The sequence below is a fragment of the Fonsecaea multimorphosa genome (assembly GCF_000836435.1).
Source record: "Fonsecaea multimorphosa CBS 102226 unplaced genomic scaffold supercont1.21, whole genome shotgun sequence".
Classification (NCBI taxonomy): Eukaryota; Fungi; Ascomycota; class Eurotiomycetes; order Chaetothyriales; family Herpotrichiellaceae; genus Fonsecaea; species Fonsecaea multimorphosa.
In genome coordinates this window covers 48,033-65,955 of record NW_015971655.1, presented here as the reverse complement: position 1 = coordinate 65,955, position 17,923 = coordinate 48,033, and the positions used below count along the sequence as shown (strand labels likewise).

At 53.1% G+C, this 17,923-nt stretch overlaps 9 protein-coding genes across 9 annotated transcripts; 5 read left to right on the top strand and 4 right to left on the bottom strand.

Annotated features, from left to right (window-relative positions):
- Nucleotides 1-145: 145 nt before the first annotated feature.
- Z520_08832 (uncharacterized protein) lies at nucleotides 146-1,867 on the top strand (the record flags this gene model as incomplete). The annotated part of the gene is made up of 2 exons (XM_016779328.1): nucleotides 146-778; nucleotides 893-1,867. 2 exons carry the CDS (start codon nucleotides 146-148, stop codon nucleotides 1,865-1,867), a joined length of 1,608 nt encoding a protein of 535 aa, XP_016629438.1.
- A 350-nt stretch (nucleotides 1,868-2,217) lies between these two features.
- Z520_08831 (uncharacterized protein) lies at nucleotides 2,218-3,693 on the bottom strand (the record flags this gene model as incomplete). The annotated part of the gene is made up of 1 exon (XM_016779327.1): nucleotides 2,218-3,693. The coding sequence occupies one exon, from the start codon at nucleotides 3,691-3,693 to the stop codon at nucleotides 2,218-2,220; it is 1,476 nt and encodes a 491-aa protein (XP_016629437.1).
- A 675-nt stretch (nucleotides 3,694-4,368) lies between these two features.
- Nucleotides 4,369-4,755, top strand: Z520_08830 (uncharacterized protein; the record flags this gene model as incomplete). Its single annotated transcript, XM_016779326.1, has 2 exons — nucleotides 4,369-4,459; nucleotides 4,574-4,755. 2 exons carry the CDS (start codon nucleotides 4,369-4,371, stop codon nucleotides 4,753-4,755), a joined length of 273 nt encoding a protein of 90 aa, XP_016629436.1.
- Nucleotides 4,756-5,090: 335 nt separating this feature from the next.
- On the bottom strand, nucleotides 5,091-5,876 carry Z520_08829 (uncharacterized protein; the record flags this gene model as incomplete). The annotated part of the gene is made up of 1 exon (XM_016779325.1): nucleotides 5,091-5,876. The coding sequence occupies one exon, from the start codon at nucleotides 5,874-5,876 to the stop codon at nucleotides 5,091-5,093; it is 786 nt and encodes a 261-aa protein (XP_016629435.1).
- A 698-nt stretch (nucleotides 5,877-6,574) lies between these two features.
- Z520_08828 (uncharacterized protein) lies at nucleotides 6,575-9,835 on the top strand (the record flags this gene model as incomplete). Its single annotated transcript, XM_016779324.1, has 1 exon — nucleotides 6,575-9,835. One exon carries the CDS (start codon nucleotides 6,575-6,577, stop codon nucleotides 9,833-9,835), a length of 3,261 nt encoding a protein of 1,086 aa, XP_016629434.1.
- A 997-nt stretch (nucleotides 9,836-10,832) lies between these two features.
- Z520_08827 (uncharacterized protein) lies at nucleotides 10,833-11,480 on the top strand (the record flags this gene model as incomplete). Its single annotated transcript, XM_016779323.1, has 1 exon — nucleotides 10,833-11,480. The coding sequence occupies one exon, from the start codon at nucleotides 10,833-10,835 to the stop codon at nucleotides 11,478-11,480; it is 648 nt and encodes a 215-aa protein (XP_016629433.1).
- A 269-nt stretch (nucleotides 11,481-11,749) lies between these two features.
- Nucleotides 11,750-12,876, bottom strand: Z520_08826 (uncharacterized protein; the record flags this gene model as incomplete). The annotated part of the gene is made up of 4 exons (XM_016779322.1): nucleotides 11,750-12,180; nucleotides 12,235-12,306; nucleotides 12,364-12,688; nucleotides 12,754-12,876. 4 exons carry the CDS (start codon nucleotides 12,874-12,876, stop codon nucleotides 11,750-11,752), a joined length of 951 nt encoding a protein of 316 aa, XP_016629432.1.
- Nucleotides 12,877-13,411: 535 nt separating this feature from the next.
- Nucleotides 13,412-15,174, top strand: Z520_08825 (uncharacterized protein; the record flags this gene model as incomplete). Its single annotated transcript, XM_016779321.1, has 3 exons — nucleotides 13,412-13,455; nucleotides 13,504-13,923; nucleotides 13,974-15,174. The coding sequence occupies 3 exons, from the start codon at nucleotides 13,412-13,414 to the stop codon at nucleotides 15,172-15,174; spliced, it is 1,665 nt and encodes a 554-aa protein (XP_016629431.1).
- A 638-nt stretch (nucleotides 15,175-15,812) lies between these two features.
- On the bottom strand, nucleotides 15,813-16,469 carry Z520_08824 (uncharacterized protein; the record flags this gene model as incomplete). Its single annotated transcript, XM_016779320.1, has 1 exon — nucleotides 15,813-16,469. The coding sequence occupies one exon, from the start codon at nucleotides 16,467-16,469 to the stop codon at nucleotides 15,813-15,815; it is 657 nt and encodes a 218-aa protein (XP_016629430.1).
- Nucleotides 16,470-17,923: the final 1,454 nt, after the last annotated feature.

Here is a 17,923-nt window from a genome sequence, read left to right as displayed (position 1 = left end):
CATGAGTTTTTGCGATCTGAAAAGCTGGTGATGGAAAAACTGAACTTCACTTGACTGCATTTTCAGTCTTGTCAAATCCCAATCTCTTCTGCTTCAAGCCCTCAAGCCTTCGGCCCTTGCTCTACCATTGCCTTACCCGTCCACCATGGATCCAACCTACCTCGCAACGCCGCCTGGTCAGCGACTCCAATCCCCCAGTCTGCCCTCGTCTGTGACAGCAGTCAATTCAGCCTCGAGCACCGCGAGTTCGAGCTCCTCTTCTCGCGCCGTCGCCTCCACGCGCGCTGCCACGGGTGAGGCATCATCTTCCCTGAGCAACAGCTTTTCTCGCCCATCTCCCGGCAAGCGTTACCAAAAGCCCCAGGAGTCCCCCACTCGCAGCTCTGTCTACACTCGCCTACGTCTGCCAACAAAGAGGGGCATCTTGCGCTGGCTCCTTGTTTTCCTCGCCGTGTTGCTCTCTGCCCAAGTCTTAGTCTTCCTCAGCATCCGTTCCTCCTCCCGCAACGACAACCTCCTCTCCCATCTCCCCAGGGAATGGCGTCACCCACTTGGTGCAAACAAGAACAGATACATACCTCGGAAATGGCTGGAAGAAAACTCATACCCAAACGACCTCCGGAAGAAGAGTCCCAAGGCTGCGTTGATCAGTCTTGTGAGGAACGAAGAGCTCGACGGGATCTTGCAGAGCATGCGGCAGTTGGAGTTCCATTGGAACAGACGGTATCAGTATCCGTGGGTTTTCTTCAATGAGAAACCGTTCTCGGAAGAGTTCAAGGTCCGTACAGCTTTTCCACCACCCGCCTTCTGGCGCTTAAGGTGTGGGAAACCCCCTTGTGCTGGCCTGAGAGAGCTGACGAGACGGCTGTGATTGCGATCTGCTGGAAAACAGGCCGCGACCTCGAACGCAACGTCAGCGCGGACAGAGTATCACCTCGTCCCTCGAGCCCACTGGGCCACGCCCTCGCACATCAACCAGACGCTCTACCACAACTCGCTCGACTACCTCTCTCTGACCTCGGTGGGCAAGGGCCACTTGCTCAGCTACCACTCCATGATCCGCTGGCAATCGGGTCTCTTCTACCTGCACCCGGCCCTGGCGTCGTACGAATACTACTGGCGCGTCGAACCGGACGTGCATTTCTTCTGCGACATCCCCTACGATCCCTTCCGATTCATGAAGGCGACGGGGATGGCGTACGGCTTCAACATGGCCATCCTGGACGACGCGCGGAGTTTTGCCTCGCTGTGGTCCACGACCCGCGATTTCATTACTGCCAACCCTGACCTGGTCCACCCGGACGCGAGCCTCGACTGGCTCCTGGACCCGCAAACGGGACTGACGTACAACAACTGCCAGTTCTTCTCCAACTTTGAGATCGGCTCGCTCGAGTTCTTTCGCGAGAATCAGGGCAATCGGAGGTATTTCGACTGGCTTGAGGAGAAGGGCGGGTTCTACTACAGTCGTTGGGGTGACGCGCCTGTGCACACGCTGAGCGTGTCCATGTTCCTTCCACCTGAGCGGGTGTGGTGGTTTCGAGATATTGGGTACCAGCACGATATCGCAAGGCATTGTCCGCCGCAGGGGCCGAGGGGGAGCACGATTACGGGGGAAGAAGATGGAGTCCGATTCTGGCTCCCCTCCGCCCAGGCCCGACAACGACCGTGCACATGCGAGCCGACCTCTCTGGACGAGAACTTTTACAAGCTCGTCCCCATGGAGTCGCCGCAGCTCAAGCCTGCCGACACGTGCATCCGGCTGTGGTTGGGCGGGAAGTGGCTGGGGAAAAAAGCCGGCTGGAGTCAGGAGACGGAGAGGATGTTGGGCGGGGACGGATATGGTGGGTACGTGATGGATGGGATGTGAGTAGGATTTGGTGGGACGGGATAGAATGGGAGAGAATGAATGAATGGCATGAAGGGAATGAGGTACAGGGGAAGATACCCTAGGTATGCACCCATGCCCTCAACAAGGCGCTCGCGGTCCAATATAATGTATGATCGTCAGGACGTTCTTGCCAGCGAGCTTGGAGGGAGAGAGCGGCTACACGTAAACGGTGACTGGACGGGGTCGACAGAACAAGCGCATCGGGAGGCGAAATAGAATAGAAATTCACAGTCCAAGGCTTTGAAAAAAGGAAGAATTTCTGGAGCTTGAAAGGGCGCTTTTTCGTTCATTCATTTATTCATGGCAAATCCTTCTCCGCAGACTGCATGTCAAAGTCTCGATCGAGCAGAAAGCTTCAAATCCTCATCCGTAGACATTTCCACGTTCTTGAGCGCTCTCGGACCACTACTGCCTTCCATGAGGACATTGACAGGTTTTTGGCCTGCTGGCAGCGTCCTCCACTTCCAACTCTTGATCAGCTGGCGATCCATATCCACACCCTCCATGATATCGACAATCCACTTGCCAATATTGGGGAGATACTTGAAGGCGTGGCCGCTCCCGCCTGTCGCTACCAGTACCGACCCTTCTTGACCAGGCAAGCTGTCAATCACATAGTGGTTGTCGAAGGAGTCCGTGTACCAACACAGTCGAGTCATCTGGATGTCAATTCCTTCTTCGGCGAGTTCGGGCAAGAATTCTGCGATAAAGGACTTGAAGACGGTCAATGCTTGTTTTGGAATCTGTGTAATTTTCTCGTCGTCCGTGTATCTCGTGACGGGCACGCTGCGCTCTTCGCCATCTGACTGCTGCGTCTTGGGATTGGTGTATTTTGTGCCTCGATACCCGATCTTCATGTACCCCCTTTCGTCGCGGGGAAACCCATAGAGGCCGCCAATGGACCCGTCTCGCATTCTGTATGACCAAGACGGAAACCTCTCTGGGGCGAACCGTTCGAAAAGTGGTGATTGGCGTGGTATCTTCAGCATCACCACGGACCCAGCCGTGGTTTCGCAGATGCCGTCTAGTTCGGGCAATAGCGAGGGCGTCCACCCACCACATGCCATAACGACCTTGGATGCGAGGTGGGTTTGGCCATCCCTCATCCTAATCCCAATGACTTTTCCTCGGTCGTCGTACCAGAACCCCTCAAAACGTCCAGATTCAGGATGCAGGACGAAGTCAACGCCCATTCGCTTTGCCTTGTGCAGGGCAAACCGGCAAGCCCTGTCTGCGATGGCGATGCCACCAGTGGTGTCGAGGACGCCAAGGTAACCCTTACCTTTGGGTTTGCGTCCAAACGGATCCATTGCGTATCCAAAGCCCCTGTCGTTGGCAATTTTCTCATGCCGGCTGTCGGTAGTGATGAGTTGTGTCTCGTGGAAGCCAGCCCGCTCCATGTTTCTGATGGTCGCCTTCTCAAATTCGGGCAGCTCGTCCCGGTCACCGGTCAACGAGAGATGGCCGTTGTTGACAAAGACCTTATCCGCTCGGGTCATGCCATCAGGCACGCAACTACCGGTGCTGATCTCTTCGTTCCACGCCTTCCAGCACTCGATGGCTTCTCCAGACAGGTCCTGGTATTCTGTCTGTTCGCCGTATGCAGACCGGATGATCTTGTTGAGATCGGCAGATGCAGAGTCACAGCCTGACATGTAGTCGTATTTTGTCGCTTCGTAGGGCTGTGCGTCGAATACAGTGACATTGTTGTAGCCTCGCTTCGCCAGGTGGAGAGCCGTACTCAGCCCGAACACGCCTGCACCGACGATGACGGTGCGGTCTGTCTTTGCTAGAGGTTGAGCCATCCTTTGACGTTTTGCTGGAGTCGAGAGATGTGATCAAGAGTCAATACCTAGTCGTGGAATTTGTTGTGCTTCGGAGAGAGCAAGACTCGAAGGCATTTCGTTTAGAAGTACGAGGTACCCAGCACTTATAGGTTGCCTCAGAATTGCGGACAAATGCGCTGGTGAGTCTCCCACGGCAGATTACGACATTGGACGGATGAGGTGCCCTGGACAGAACGAGTATGAGGAATTCCGTATTAAATCGGATCGAAAGAATCAGTCTGGCACTTCAACCTATCGATCATGGTGGCACAGGTACATTGTACATCTTCCAGTACCGGTTGAATCTTAGATCACTACCTAGGTACCTAAGTAGGGAGGTAGAATACTCCAAGCACCTCTCAGTACCTGCGTTAAAGTACCTAGGTGGCCCTTGGGAGGCCGTAGTAGCTCCCGAGGCTGCCTCTAATATTAATTGGCGACCTCAGGCTCTGGATGGAGTGTTCAATCTCTTGGCATGTTTGCAGCTTCTGTGCAGCATCCTCCTTGAGGCACCTTGGGCACTTCTTTGCGTCCATACCTAGGTAGAAACCCATCCAAGCCATTAAGCAACAAAGAGCACCAAAAGCCATCCATTCGAAAACACAATGTGAACCCAGAGGCCTCCAGATTTCCCCCAACTTCACAAAGAAAACCATGGTTTTCAAAAAGGAGGACAAGTTCCCCGACTTCGAAAACCCCAGAGCATTCGACAAGCAACAAGACTGCCTCTCGTGCAGGGTTCTCGGTATTGTCTTTGCCCTCGAACATTCTTCCCCACTACACACCTACTAGATCACTTCCCAGAGTAGCTGGCGGGCTGACGGGCTGACGACTTTGTTCTGTTTCTTTTTTGTAACAGGATCAACCGCGTTCGTGGGCCTGGGCGGCTACACTTACTTTTCGGGCATGCAGCAGCTTCGCGCACGGCAAAAGGCCATCGAACTCAGCAGGTCAAAGTACAAATACGGCTCACGACAACTGGGCATCCTGTCGTTGTCTGCCACATTGGTGGGCTTGGGGATCTATCGCATGTTTATCTAGGCGCCGCGACTGTCGTGACGGTCGGGAAATGTTGGGTTTATGTTATCATTTGTTCAAGGGGGGCGATGAAGCTGGTCAGCACGTGTAACAAATCAAAAGGATTTCAGGTCAATCTGGATTAGGCGCAGCATGTCGTTACCCGGGGGTATAGTGCTCTGTATCTGCCTGTCTAGAATGCTCAACTCGAGCTAATACATGAATGTACTCTACTGTAACTTCAAACTTCGCCATGCTGATGGTCATGTCCTCATAAGAATATACCGTTTCATGCAACAAGGGCTGAAAAGATCCTGATCATGCCGCTGAACACATAAACCGAGTGGGCGGGAAAAAGGTCACGAAGTCCTTCCCCTCTTGCTGCTTTCAAATCCATCCCTCGGGCCAATGTTGGAAATATCAAAGAAGTCGGGTATCTGAAATTTGCGCTTCGTTCCGGCTGTAAAAGTAAACTCTCGCGTCGATGATCGTGTTCCGTGTCTTTGGTTGCCGGTTCTATGGGGTGTGCGATTCCCTCGGTTGTTGATAAGAGTTGTTCGGCTCACGTTGCCCGACGTTGATGAAGATGCCTGAGTTTCCGTAGGTGCAGTGCCATCCTCCTCGGTCTGCATATCGTCAAGCGAAGTCGAGGCAGGGTTTCCACTAAAGTAAAACATGGGAGCAGAGGCCGACTGCTCTTGAGATGAAGAACTTTGGTGGTCATCGGTTTGCGTACTCGACTCTGCTCTTGCAGGTGCAGATTGGGCGGCTGCTGTAGTTGCGACTGTCTGCTCGCCCGCTGGGGTGAGGCCTCGTTGCGTTTGCCCTTGCCCGGTTTCGCTTCTTTCATCGTCGCTTTCGATCTGGTGATGATGGGTAGACCCTTCATATCTTTCCGTCGCCCACTGCCTCACTCTCCAGCCCTCGCCATCTTGTAGACCGAGATTCTCCTTGTCCAAAAAGCTTAGCAGATCCTCCAGAGCATCTTGGTACCCCGCTTGACGGCTGGCATTCTGGTCTGTGACTGCCGACTTGTACAGGTTTGTCACGGAGAGGGCGGCGGTCCGGAAGGCTTGGAGGAGTTGTTCGGGAGGTGCAGGCCGAGTCGAGGGTAATGAGGTGTTGAGAGACCTCATCGAGTCCATGATGAAGACTCGAGGAGGCTCTTTGGGTGGATGAGCTGATAAAGGAGCGGTGCCTCGAGCCGATGCCGAAGGTCTTGATTATGAAACGACCGAGGGAGGGGTTTGTTTTGATGCCGGCCCTTAAGACAAAAAACTGCTTCTCTCCGCAGGACACAGAAAGGATGACAAAGGAAGGGTGAATTTCGCTCAGATGAAGTCCTCGCCCGTTCACGCAAGGAGCCAAGCAGCTGCAGGAAGTGTAGTTGTGGTTGGGCAGCTGGATGAGTGAAACAGAGCAAAAGAAGTGTCAGTCCCCGTGACCATGTGGCTCGGTGGATGTGTTAATCCGCACAAGGACCAAAAAAAGCCAAATCACGTGAAAATATTAACACGGCATGTATGCCGAACCATGGACGTGTTCTGGCCAATCAGAGGCTATCGCAGCGCGTTTGTGAGGAAAGGTGCAGTGAGGCAAGAGGTTCATTCTTCTCTCCACACCCTCCCTCCATATCTTTTCACACTCGTCAACATCTCTGCTTGCCAACTCTACTTCTGCCTGCACGACACGTTGCCATCGTGTCTTTCCTCTGCTTCGTGCCACTCTAATATCCTTTCGGTTTCGGCAAGCAGAAGTCGCGTCTGAACTATTTACATATCCTGAACGAGAACTATTCCCTCCGCCGCGGCCGTGGCCGCCATCACCCCTCAACTCCTTCACTATGGCTCCCTCAAAGTCACAATTGCCCGACTCAGAGACCTCCTCTGTCGCGGATACTCCAATGACCGACGGTCCTGAGTATGTACGCCCCCACAGACCTTCTTTCGGGCACCTCAATCGCCCAGTAGACGATACCCCCGATTACACCGACTCCGACACAAATCCCAACACGACCGCCTCAAGCGTCGCTGGGGATAGCCCTCAGCTGGACGGCCGCAAGAAGCGCTCAGAAGCATTTCAACTACGGAAAAGCATCCTGGGAAAGAAGCATGGTCAATTGGACGAGTCAAAAGAGGATGATACCTTGCGGAGATTCAGGTACTTGCTAGGTCTGACCGATCTCTTCCGCCACTTCATCGATGCGAGCCCAAACCCCAAGATCAGAGAAGTTCTGCAACAGATCGATCAAGAAAATGCTGAAGAGGAGGCCAAGGCCAGAAAGGTCGTGTCCCGCAAAGGGGGTGCCGCAGGTGCAAACAAGCGAAAGACCGAACAGGAAGAGGATGCTGAACTCCTGAGGGATGAAAAGCGTGGCACAGCTTCCCAGACTGTCTTTCGAGAGTCGCCGGCCTTCATCAAGGGTGGCGAGATGCGCGACTATCAGGTCGCCGGCCTCAATTGGCTCATTTCTCTCCACGAGAACGGTATTAGTGGTATCCTCGCTGACGAGATGGGCCTTGGTAAAACACTGCAGACAATTTCCTTCCTCGGATACTTGCGACACATCTGTGGCATAAAAGGTCCGCATCTCATCACGGTTCCCAAGTCCACCTTGGATAATTGGCACCGAGAGTTCAAGAAATGGACTCCTGATGTCGATGTGCTCGTCTTACAGGGTGCAAAGGATGACCGTCATGCCTTGATCAATGAACGACTAATTGACGAAAAATTCGACGTTTGTATTACGAGCTACGAAATGATTCTCCGGGAAAAGTCTCACCTGAAAAAATTTGCGTGGGAATACATTATTGTTGATGAAGCCCATCGAATCAAGAACGAAGAGTCCTCACTTGCACAGATTATCAGAATGTTCAGCTCGCGAAACAGACTCCTCATCACCGGCACTCCGCTTCAGAACAATCTTCACGAACTTTGGGCCCTGCTCAATTTCTTGCTTCCTGACGTATTTGGAGACTCCGAAGCATTCGATTCCTGGTTCTCTAGCCAGAATGCAGACCAAGACACAGTGGTTCAACAGCTCCATCGCGTTTTGAGACCGTTCTTGCTTCGGAGAGTGAAGAGTGACGTTGAGAAGAGCCTGCTGCCGAAGAAGGAGGTGAATCTCTACGTCGGCATGTCAGAGATGCAGGTTAAATGGTACAAAAAAATCCTGGAGAAGGACATCGACGCTGTCAATGGTGCAGGAGGCAAGCGTGAGTCAAAGACGAGACTTTTGAACATTGTCATGCAGCTCCGAAAATGCTGCAACCATCCATATCTGTTCGAAGGTGCTGAACCAGGTCCTCCCTACACCACCGATGAGCATCTCGTCTTCAATTCTGGCAAGATGCTCATTCTTGACAAAATCCTCAAGCGAATGAAGGAAGAGGGAAGCCGAGTCCTGATATTCTCTCAGATGAGCAGAGTGCTAGACATCCTCGAAGACTACTGCGTTTTCCGAGGTCATCAGTACTGTCGAATTGACGGCGGAACTGCACATGAGGATCGAATTGCCGCCATTGATGAGTACAACAAACCGGGATCGGAGAAGTTCGTCTTCCTTCTGACTACCCGAGCCGGTGGTTTGGGCATCAATTTGACCTCGGCCAACATTGTGATTCTCTATGACAGCGATTGGAATCCTCAAGCAGATCTGCAAGCAATGGATCGAGCACACCGAATCGGCCAGACTAAGCAAGTCGTGGTATTCCGATTTGTGACAGAGAATGCCATTGAAGAAAAGGTTCTTGAGAGAGCTGCCCAAAAGTTGCGTCTAGACCAGCTTGTCATCCAACAAGGGCGCGCACAACAGCAAGCCAAGCAGGCGGCGTCGAAGGATGAGTTGTTGACCATGATCCAACATGGCGCAGAGAAAGTATTTGAAACGAAGGGCTCAACAGGAGAACTTGACGACATTGATGAGATTCTGCGACGTGGCGAAGCCCGAACTGCAGAACTCAGTGCTAAATATGAGAAACTTGGGATTGACGATCTCCAAAAATTCTCCTCCGAGAACGCCTACGAATGGAACGGTGAGGATTTCACGAACCGACGAAAAGATATCAGCCTTCACTGGATCAATCCAAGCAAACGTGAACGAAAGGAACAGTCCTACTCAATGGATAAGTACTACAAGCAGGCCTTGTCGACAGGTGGACGACCTGCAGATACCAAGCCCAAGATTCCACGGGCGCCGAAACAGGTCGCTGTGCACGACTGGCAATTCTTCCCTCCGGGTCTGCAAGAATTGCAGGAAAAGGAGACAGCCTACTACCACAAAGAAATTGGCTTTAAGGTACCCCTGACGGAAGGTACCGAAGAAGATCTCAGCGACCGGGAAGCCGATCAGCGGCTAGCTCAGAACGAAATTGACAATGCAGAGCCGCTGACCGAGGAAGAGAAACAACGCAAAGCAGAGATGCAGGAACACGGCTTCGGGAACTGGAATCGGCGTGATTTCCAACAGTTCATTAACGGTTCTGCTAAATTTGGCAGAACAAACTATGAAGGAATTGCGACCGAAGTCGACAGCAAGGAGCCGGATGAAATCGAAAAGTATGCAAAGGTCTTCTGGAAGAGATACACAGAAATCGCCGAGTTTGATAAATATATCAAGAACATCGAGGCAGGAGAGGAAAAGCTGCGTAAGACCGAACGGCAGCGGAAGATGCTCCGCAAGAAGATGGAGATGTATCGAGTGCCGCTGCAACAATTGAAGATCAACTATACCGTATCCACGACCAACAAGAAGGTCTACACCGAGGAGGAAGACCGCTTCCTCCTGGTCATGCTTGACAAGTACGGTGTTGACGGCGAAGGCCTGTACGAGAGAATCCGGGATGAGATCCGGGAGTCGCCGCTGTTCCGATTCGATTGGTTCTTCCTTAGCCGAACGCCTGTCGAAATTGGTCGACGATGCACCACCTTGCTCAACACCGTGTCTAGAGAGTTTGGGGAGACCGAAGAGAAGCTCACGAATGGCCACGGTCCCGGAAAAGGAAGAGGCCGTGACCGCGATGATGACGAGGACGAGGAGAACGACAGCGAAGCTGCGCCTGTAAAGAAGAAGGCAAAGAACGGTATTGTGGTATGTACACGCTGAAAACACGTTGCTCAGCTCCAACTAACAGTTGTTTCAGAACAAGCAAGTCAAGGCCGTCAAATCTGGTCGTGGCAGTAAAGTGTCTTCTCCAGCAACCTCTCGAGCACAGAGCGTTTCATCCACGACGGCACCAGCGAGCCGGTCGAAGGGAAAGAAGAAATAAACGGAAAACGACAAGTATTATTAGATTACTTGGACGAGGTTTACAGTATCTGTGGTTATGACGGCACGTTCATCAGGATGCTACGGGTTATCGGCCACTTGATGGGAACACTGCATCACAGGCATCTCTACCCTGCAAGGAGTGTTGATAGAGTGACGGGTGATAATGCATTGGCTGGTTTTTGTCAAATTATGCGATGGCGAGATTGGGACGGATGGCATTGTGTGTTGTAACGAGTCCGGCACAACTCTGCGGGTTTTTCGGCATCATGCCTTGCACATGGCGGGAATGAGCATGCGTCTTTTGAGGCTTCTGGAGCTGGGCCTGTCTCCGGCAGAGCACATGGGGCGCACCTCAAGTGGCTATCTGTAGATTAGTCAATGGCAGGGAAAAACAAGAAATCACATTGTCAGTGTAAAGAAGACACCTCTTGGCCCTTTTACTTCGTATTGGATTTTGCGATAGGTTCCCGGGGAAAAATGGACCAACTTAACAATTAGGCAGGCGATGGGCATTATGCGACCTTAACGTTATGGTCATGGGAATACGAGATACGAAGCACCCAGATGTCTTGAAGCGGGATATAAGGAAGTATATGTATCCCGTCTCGAGAGAAGTAAAGATGGGTTGGGAAAAAAAAGAATCCATCTTCCTTCCAACCTAATCCTTTCCTCGTCTAATTGTCCACAATATATCTCCTTGTTCTGAAGTGGGACAAGTCGAGTCGTCTTCAATCGTTCCTCCCTTCTTCTTCTTCTTCTTCCTCCTCAGGGGGTCCACGACCTAAGATTCAATCTCCCATCAAGACAACCCACATAGGATCCAGGCCGCACGATGTCCCCCATGACGCTGAAAACCCTCGCGGCGCTGCGCATGCTGGTCGGCGGCGCGTGCCTGCTCGTGCCCCGCCACGCGGGCCTGCTCTTCGGCATCCCGTTGGGCACGGGCCCGGAGGGGGTGCTCCTGGGCCGCATGGCGGGCGTGAGGGATATCGTGCTCGGTGCGTACTTGTGGAAGCGAGTCAGGGGTTGGGAAGAGGTTGCGAACAACAAGGCAGACGGGGTTGTCGGTGCAGATCGTGCTGTTATGGGAGGAGGTCGCGATATGGGTAGGACGCCGCTGCTGTTCAACAAGGACGGGGACGGGGACGGAATCGGCGCAACATCACCATCACCACCACCACCAACCAACCCCTCCTCTGTCTTTCCCAGGGGCCGTGAGCAAGGCCCCGGACACGGCGGCAACAAGCACCTGCAGATGGCGGAGAGAGAATCTGCTCTCCGCTCGGCCGTCTGGCTCGGTCTGGTCGTCGACACGATCGACTGCGGCAGCGTCATCGTCGGCTCTCTGCAGGGCGAACCCTTGTCCGACCTCGCCAAGGTGACCGTTGGTGGAGGCGCCGTGGTCTTTGCGCTGATTGCGGGACAGCATCTCGTCAGCAGCTCACGGGCGAGGGCCAAGCTGGGTCAGGACTCAGGTTGAAACCCTGAAGAGAGTGGAGGTCCTGGTGTATTTAGTAGAGAACCCCCAAAGGGAAGGGGGACGGGATGCTTCGTTGAAGACAGGATGGCCAGGTGGAGTCGAGTGACTAAGTATTCTTTCCGCGTGCACAGGAAATCTGCAAGAGCAAAAAACAAGGAGCTTCTCGCGCCAAAAAAAAAAAGTGGTGTAATCCAGCATTGCGTTGTCTGGGCTGTTGCTCATGGTTGCACCATTCCCTGAGCTTCTTTTTATACACATCACCTCGTCGTCTAGTTCATAAGGACAGCCTGAGAATATGGATCTTGTGCCACCTTGTCGTTGCACTTGCCCTCGGGGTCTCCTCTGCTCATACGTCCTCGACTTGTTCGGTAAACGCCGCGGCTGGCATCCACGATAGGGTTGATCCACATCTTCTTACCTCCCGATCCCACAGACCGGGTCGTCATGCCCAGGCCGGTAGGGTGATAGTTGACATAGATACCCTCCCAGCCGTGATGCTCAGGCAGAGCAAAGATTTCGTGCATGATACCGATGTCCTTGTGCTTGGACACGGTGTCGTTCCACCAATTCCAGGCGTCACGGTGAATCGGCGACAGTGCGAAATTGTGAATATCCTCAACCGAGCGCCAGTACGAAATGGTCGCGGCTTCATTGCCTGTGGACCGTTCGCCGGCACTGAGCCAAGTCGACATACCCAGGACTGAAGAGAGTTAGTGGAGAAAAAAGTGCTAGGAAGGACAAGCTAGCAGCTCACAACCACTTTCTTCTCGAGTGTCTTCCAGTTGCACGAGCATGTCCCGAAACCGAGCCCCAACTTCCTTGTAGCCTGGAAAAATCAAATAGTTAGAGCTGATTGGAACCAAGTAAAACAACCGATGCTCACCGTCAGCAAACATGCCCATTGGCGAATTGCTCCTTGCTCCTAGAATCATGACGGCGCGTGGACCATTTTCGCTAGGGTTGCCGCGGACCACTTCTGTCGCTCCCTCGGAAGGATACGCCACGCTCCATTTTCCATCAATGACACCCTCAGACCAAACGTTCTTCTTCAGGCCAAAGTGCATCATGAAAGCATCACCAATGTTCCAGGCCAAGATGGCCAGAACAGGGAAAGCGATGTAAGATCGAGGAAAGACAAAAGAGAGCAGGAGCTGAATGGCACCACCCATGAGGAGCCAAGTTGATATGGAGAAGTTGTCCTTCAGAAGCTAGGGAGTGGTTTAGTCCCACCACGCCGTGAAGCAGAAGAGACTTCGTGTGGAAATATGCTTACAGCAATTTCGAACCCTGAATAAGGGCCGAACCCGGTCTTCTTGCCAGACCCAATATTTCCCGCAATAGAGTATTGTGATCGCGGCTTCTGGCTGGATGCCGGAAACAGTGTCTTGATGCTCATGTTGGGGTTGCGTATGTGTATATATCTTTATCACGATGGGGATGTCTTGAAATTAGTAGTCAGTTTGACACAAGTAGAGTTGGTGGAGTATAGAAGGGAAGCGGTAGTCTTTGCTCTATCAGGCGGTCAGATAGTAGAGCGACTAAGAAACAGCTACTACCTATAGATAGCTCGATACTAGTAGAGGAGATACGGCGGCCTAAACTCTGATGCATCATATCCACCGAAGCCAAACAGGTTGCGCCCTCGGTTAGAGTAGGAATCCGTTACATCTCCTGGGCAGTCATACTCCGTATATGTGGTTGGCTTTCAATGTAGCCTAGCGTGTATGAAGAAACATACGAGATGGCTGTGCACTCACATCTGCATGGAATGGATGCTTCAGTTGTGATAGAGGAGATGAGAAGCAGCGCAAAGGACGAGGTACGTCTGTAGTGACGAATGGTTAAAGTGGCAAGAGATTTGGCTGCGCTGGTGAGATCAATATGCATCCCGCCATGCATTGGGCTGTGAGTTGCCCATCCTCCTTCTCAATATGAGCGTCACCATTGACGCGCTCTACGTCTTTGATGATCACAAGTAGGTTGTCTCTATGTTGGCCGTGTGAGATGCTAATCCCTATGCAAGCAACTGCGTCCTCGAACACATTTACTCCGGTCGCCCACCATCTGCGCAGGCCCTCATCACTAGTTTGACTGCGCGAACCGGCCCTCGACCCTCCATCCTCCAACTCTCAGACCTCGCACCACCAACCACAGCATACTCGATTTCTCCTTCGGGGTTTCAGCTGATTGCAGTATCTGGCAAAGATGCCCAGTCGCTGGCCATCCTCGATTTCCTCCAACGAGTCCTCGATGTTTTTGAGGATTTTCTTGGGAGCCCCCTCCTAACCACAAAGATTGAAGACAATTATGAAATTGTGGCCCAATTACTGGGTGAAATGTGTGATGGAGGCATAGTATGCAACACCGAACCCAATGCGCTGAGAGAGTCGGTAGAAGTTTCCTCAGTGCTTGGAAAGTTGTTCACGCACGTAGGACTGCCTGGGTACACTCTGGACTATGTTTCGCAAATGTACGCTGTGCTGATTGTTCCAGGGCTTCGCCCGCTCTCGGGCCGTCGAGCAACTTTTCCTCCAGCCTTCGTGGGACTGCTTCGCCTCCTGTAGGACCAGCAATCCCATGGCGGAGGTCCAATGTCCGACACACCTCTAACGAGCTATATGTCGACATCATTGAGAATCTGTCAGTGATATTCGCCCCCTCGGGTCGTCCCATATCCGCGCGGTCACACGGTTCGATTGCATTCACAGCCAAAATATCTGGGGTGCCAGATTTGCTGCTGGTATTGACCGCGCCCGGAGGCACCAGCAGTGCCAAAACCTCGGGAATCACTCGCACTATGCAACTCCCAGTCTTCCATCCCTGCGTCCGATTAGCGCGATGGAAAGAACACCCAGGAGAGCTGTCATTCGTCCCGCCAGATGGCCGTTTCATGCTTGGAGGCTACGAGACCGACTTGATGCCCACTTCCCTCGACACGGATCAGCCTCCCAGCAAAAGTGACAAAGTATTCCTACCAGCCACTGTAGACCTGCGAAGTGGACTTGGTAGTTCCGGTTCCGAATTCGAAGCCAAATTGACCTTGAACAACAATTTTCCCGGTGTTTCTTCGGCCACCAAACCGGCCGCCTCGCGGACAAGTTCAGGCCCAATGTCTTCATTGTCCTTCGGTGGTGCCAGCAGTGGTAGTTCCAGTGCCCCGACATTGGAAGCCGTGATGGTCACAATACCATTTCCTTCCGACGTGCGGAGCGTCACTGAATTGAAGGCCTCGAGGGGGGAAGCTACGTTCAATGCGTTTGAGAGGGTTGTCGAGTGGAAAGTCCCCACCAAGGACGGCGCATCGATCAACGGAACAGCGACATTGACGGGCACAGTGGCGGGCGCGTTCAATGCGCAGAGTGACATGGACGAAGAGACACAGGCCGCCGAAATCGGGAAACAGAACACCATGGCAGGGTACTACCAGGAAGATGTCGTCGCCAACCAGGGCACAGCCTCTGAATCATCAGGAGGCAATGGCAGCGCCAAGAGAACGCAAGCGATCAAGGCGCTGATGCCACGGTCGATCGCCGTCTCGTTCAGTGTCAAAGGATGGCTACCCAGTGGGATCAAGGTCGACAGCTTGATGGTCGACGTGAAGAAATCCAAGGGACTGGGCGACGGTGTGCGGCCGTATAAAGGCGTCAAGTACCTTACAGTGAGTAGACAAGGTGTTGAGAGAAGGGTGGAATAACACGAGACATGATGTACCGAGTACGGGATTATTAAAACGCCATAGCGAGATGCATTCTAGGTGCCTTGCAATGGATTTTATTGTTGTCTAGCATAGCCCTCTCTGTGATACTCGGGCCATACATAGTTGACAGAAAATGCACAGGTCACAAGAAAGGTAATCTGTGAACAACACACAAGACGATCGTCAGGAGCTCCATGCTTTTTGCTTTCCCCCTTTGCCATGCACCGTCCGTATCCTTTCCATCCGTCCATCTGTCCGACCATGCTATGCTTGTTGTGTCCGGTGGCCCTCGCCCAATGATCATGCCATGCCATGCAATGCAATGCCTAGGCCCAATGCCCCGATTTTCTTTGGGGCCTTTGATCATCAATCATCCCCAGAACGCCACGCCTGAATCCAAAAAAAAGGGTCAAAAGAGGTAAGAAATAGGTATTATAACGGGGTGGTTCATAAGTCATAATAATCGTCCAAAGGGTTCTGTGGAGAAAGGGTCGCGCCTCAAGTGTGTCCAGCCAGCTCAGCCGGCCAGGCCGTTTGCAGAGACACACAGAAAGAGAGAGGTAACGGTGTGACGATGTCATGTCGTGATGTCGAGGGGGAAAGGATGTGAAAAGATGTAGAAAAAGGAGAGGAGACTAGTGCTGGATGTGGTGATGATGATGCATGCCCATGCCGGCGATCTTCTTCCACCCGTTCTTCACGCTGCGATTGAACTGGTCCGCGCCGGACTCGCTGCCGTGCGAGCTCGCGCTGGTGGCCGACACGGCGCTCTCTTCGCTTGGCCTACGTCTCATCATTGCCATGCTGGAGCTGGCTACCGGTGGAGGGGGATGGGACATGATGCTGCTGTTGTTGTTGCCACCACCACCAACGTGACCGACATTGCCCGCCCCGCCCCTGCCGACGTGGTACACGGGAGCGGCGTCGCGCTCCCAGCGCAACTGCTGCTCGAGTTCCTCGTCGAAACTGAAAATGGCGCGCTCCGAGCTGGGGAATACGTTGCCTGCCCCGCCGCGGCCGGTCGTGAAGGTCCTTCGGGACGACGAGCTCGAGGTCGTTGAGGATGGCGTGGACGACTGGGAGCCGAGCCGGGATGATGATGATGATGATGCTGCTGCGTGACCGCCGGCCGTGGCTGCGACGTGGCTAACCCCCCATGCCGAGGCGCTGCTTGACGAGGATCTCACGGCGTTGCCGAACCCGCCTCGCCCTGTTGAGATGTAGTGCGTGTTGTTGGACACGGAGGGGTGGGGCTCGACGATCGAGTAGGATCTTGATGTTGAGACGGACATGTTTTTTGTGTGTATTGTGGGTGTAGGTAGTTGTTTTGTGTTGTGTTGGCTGATTTGAGGCACAGTCCGATTGATTTGAGGTTTTATTGCTCTTATTCGCTTCGAGAATAAACGTTCTGCACTGTGATGATGTCGTGGGCTGGTATGTAGGAAAACAATCCCCTGTGTGGTGTTGACCAGGAAGTATTTATGATTGGTGCACGCGCCTGAGAAATGTTTTGCGGAGAATGAGCCCAGGAATGGGATTCGATTGGGTTCTCTCGAGTTGTCAGGTGACGGTAGGACGTGACTCGGTGAGGACCTTGTGTTGTTGTTTGTGGTTGTTCTTAGTTGGACTGAGGTATTTTCCGCACGGTCGATGACGATGGGCTTCCTCTATCAGTAATAATGGGCAATTTTGGGACGGGGGAATGGGAAATAGAAAATCCCGTCACGAGCAGCAGCAAGCGCACCAGGTGATTATATACGGATCACGGACCACGGGCATGGCGAGAGAAAATTTTCTATAATGGACAAACCAGGAAACCCAGTTGGCACAACGGATCTCCAGTCAAGACGGCAAGCAAGGGGGAAACAGCAAGGGAGGGCGCCATGAGCGTGTGAGTGCTGGGGCCATTACTCGATAGAAACCCAACTCCTTCTCGCACTTTGCAGTTAACTGGAAAGTGTCGGCCAAAGTTGAGACAGAGCTGCCGTTAACTGCAAAGCGCGAAGGTGCAAATTTGCAGGTCACGATGGGGACTTGATGGCGACACCAGGGAGCGGCACCAGGGAAAAACGACATTGCTGGCGTCATGGAATCAGGAGAAATGCAGGTGGATATTCTAGGGAACTTGGGTCCGGGGCGGCACCAAGGAAAACCAAGAGGAAACTGTGGTGAGAGTGACTTTGCGTGACTTGGGTGATGGCGGAAGCAGCGCGAGGGCCAAAGTCTCGCGCAGAAAATTCCTCTGGCGGAGTCGCCGGCGAGGCGGTGATTCGCTGCGACACGACGTCAGGTTGACCATAGGTGACCAGGTTGACCACGAGATGCCATTCCGTTAGTCATGCCCAGCCTCATCTCGGCCTCTTCCTCCGCCACGCGCTGCCCTCCGAAGCAATCTATGGGGTAATCGTCTGCTGCCCAGAGCGGGGACCGTCGTTTCCTGGGGGTAATAGATTGCTTTGCTTGCCCCGTCCATCACCATGGGCACCTCAAGTCACCATAATCACCACCGCTGAAGCTGGGGCCCCCTGAAACAGCACTCGCGCCTCTCTCTCCTCTTTGCTCTCTTGTTCGCTTCCTTGTCGTCCTGACAATTCGACACGTGTTGCGGGTTACCCCTGAGAAGGATCGAGGCCGTCCCGCCCTCGCCGTCAACCACAGGTACGAGTAATGTCCGCCTTCAGGGTTGTTGGTCTGCCTCAATCCGGATAGGTAGTGTGCTCCCAGAGCCTGTTGACCGGTGGCTAGA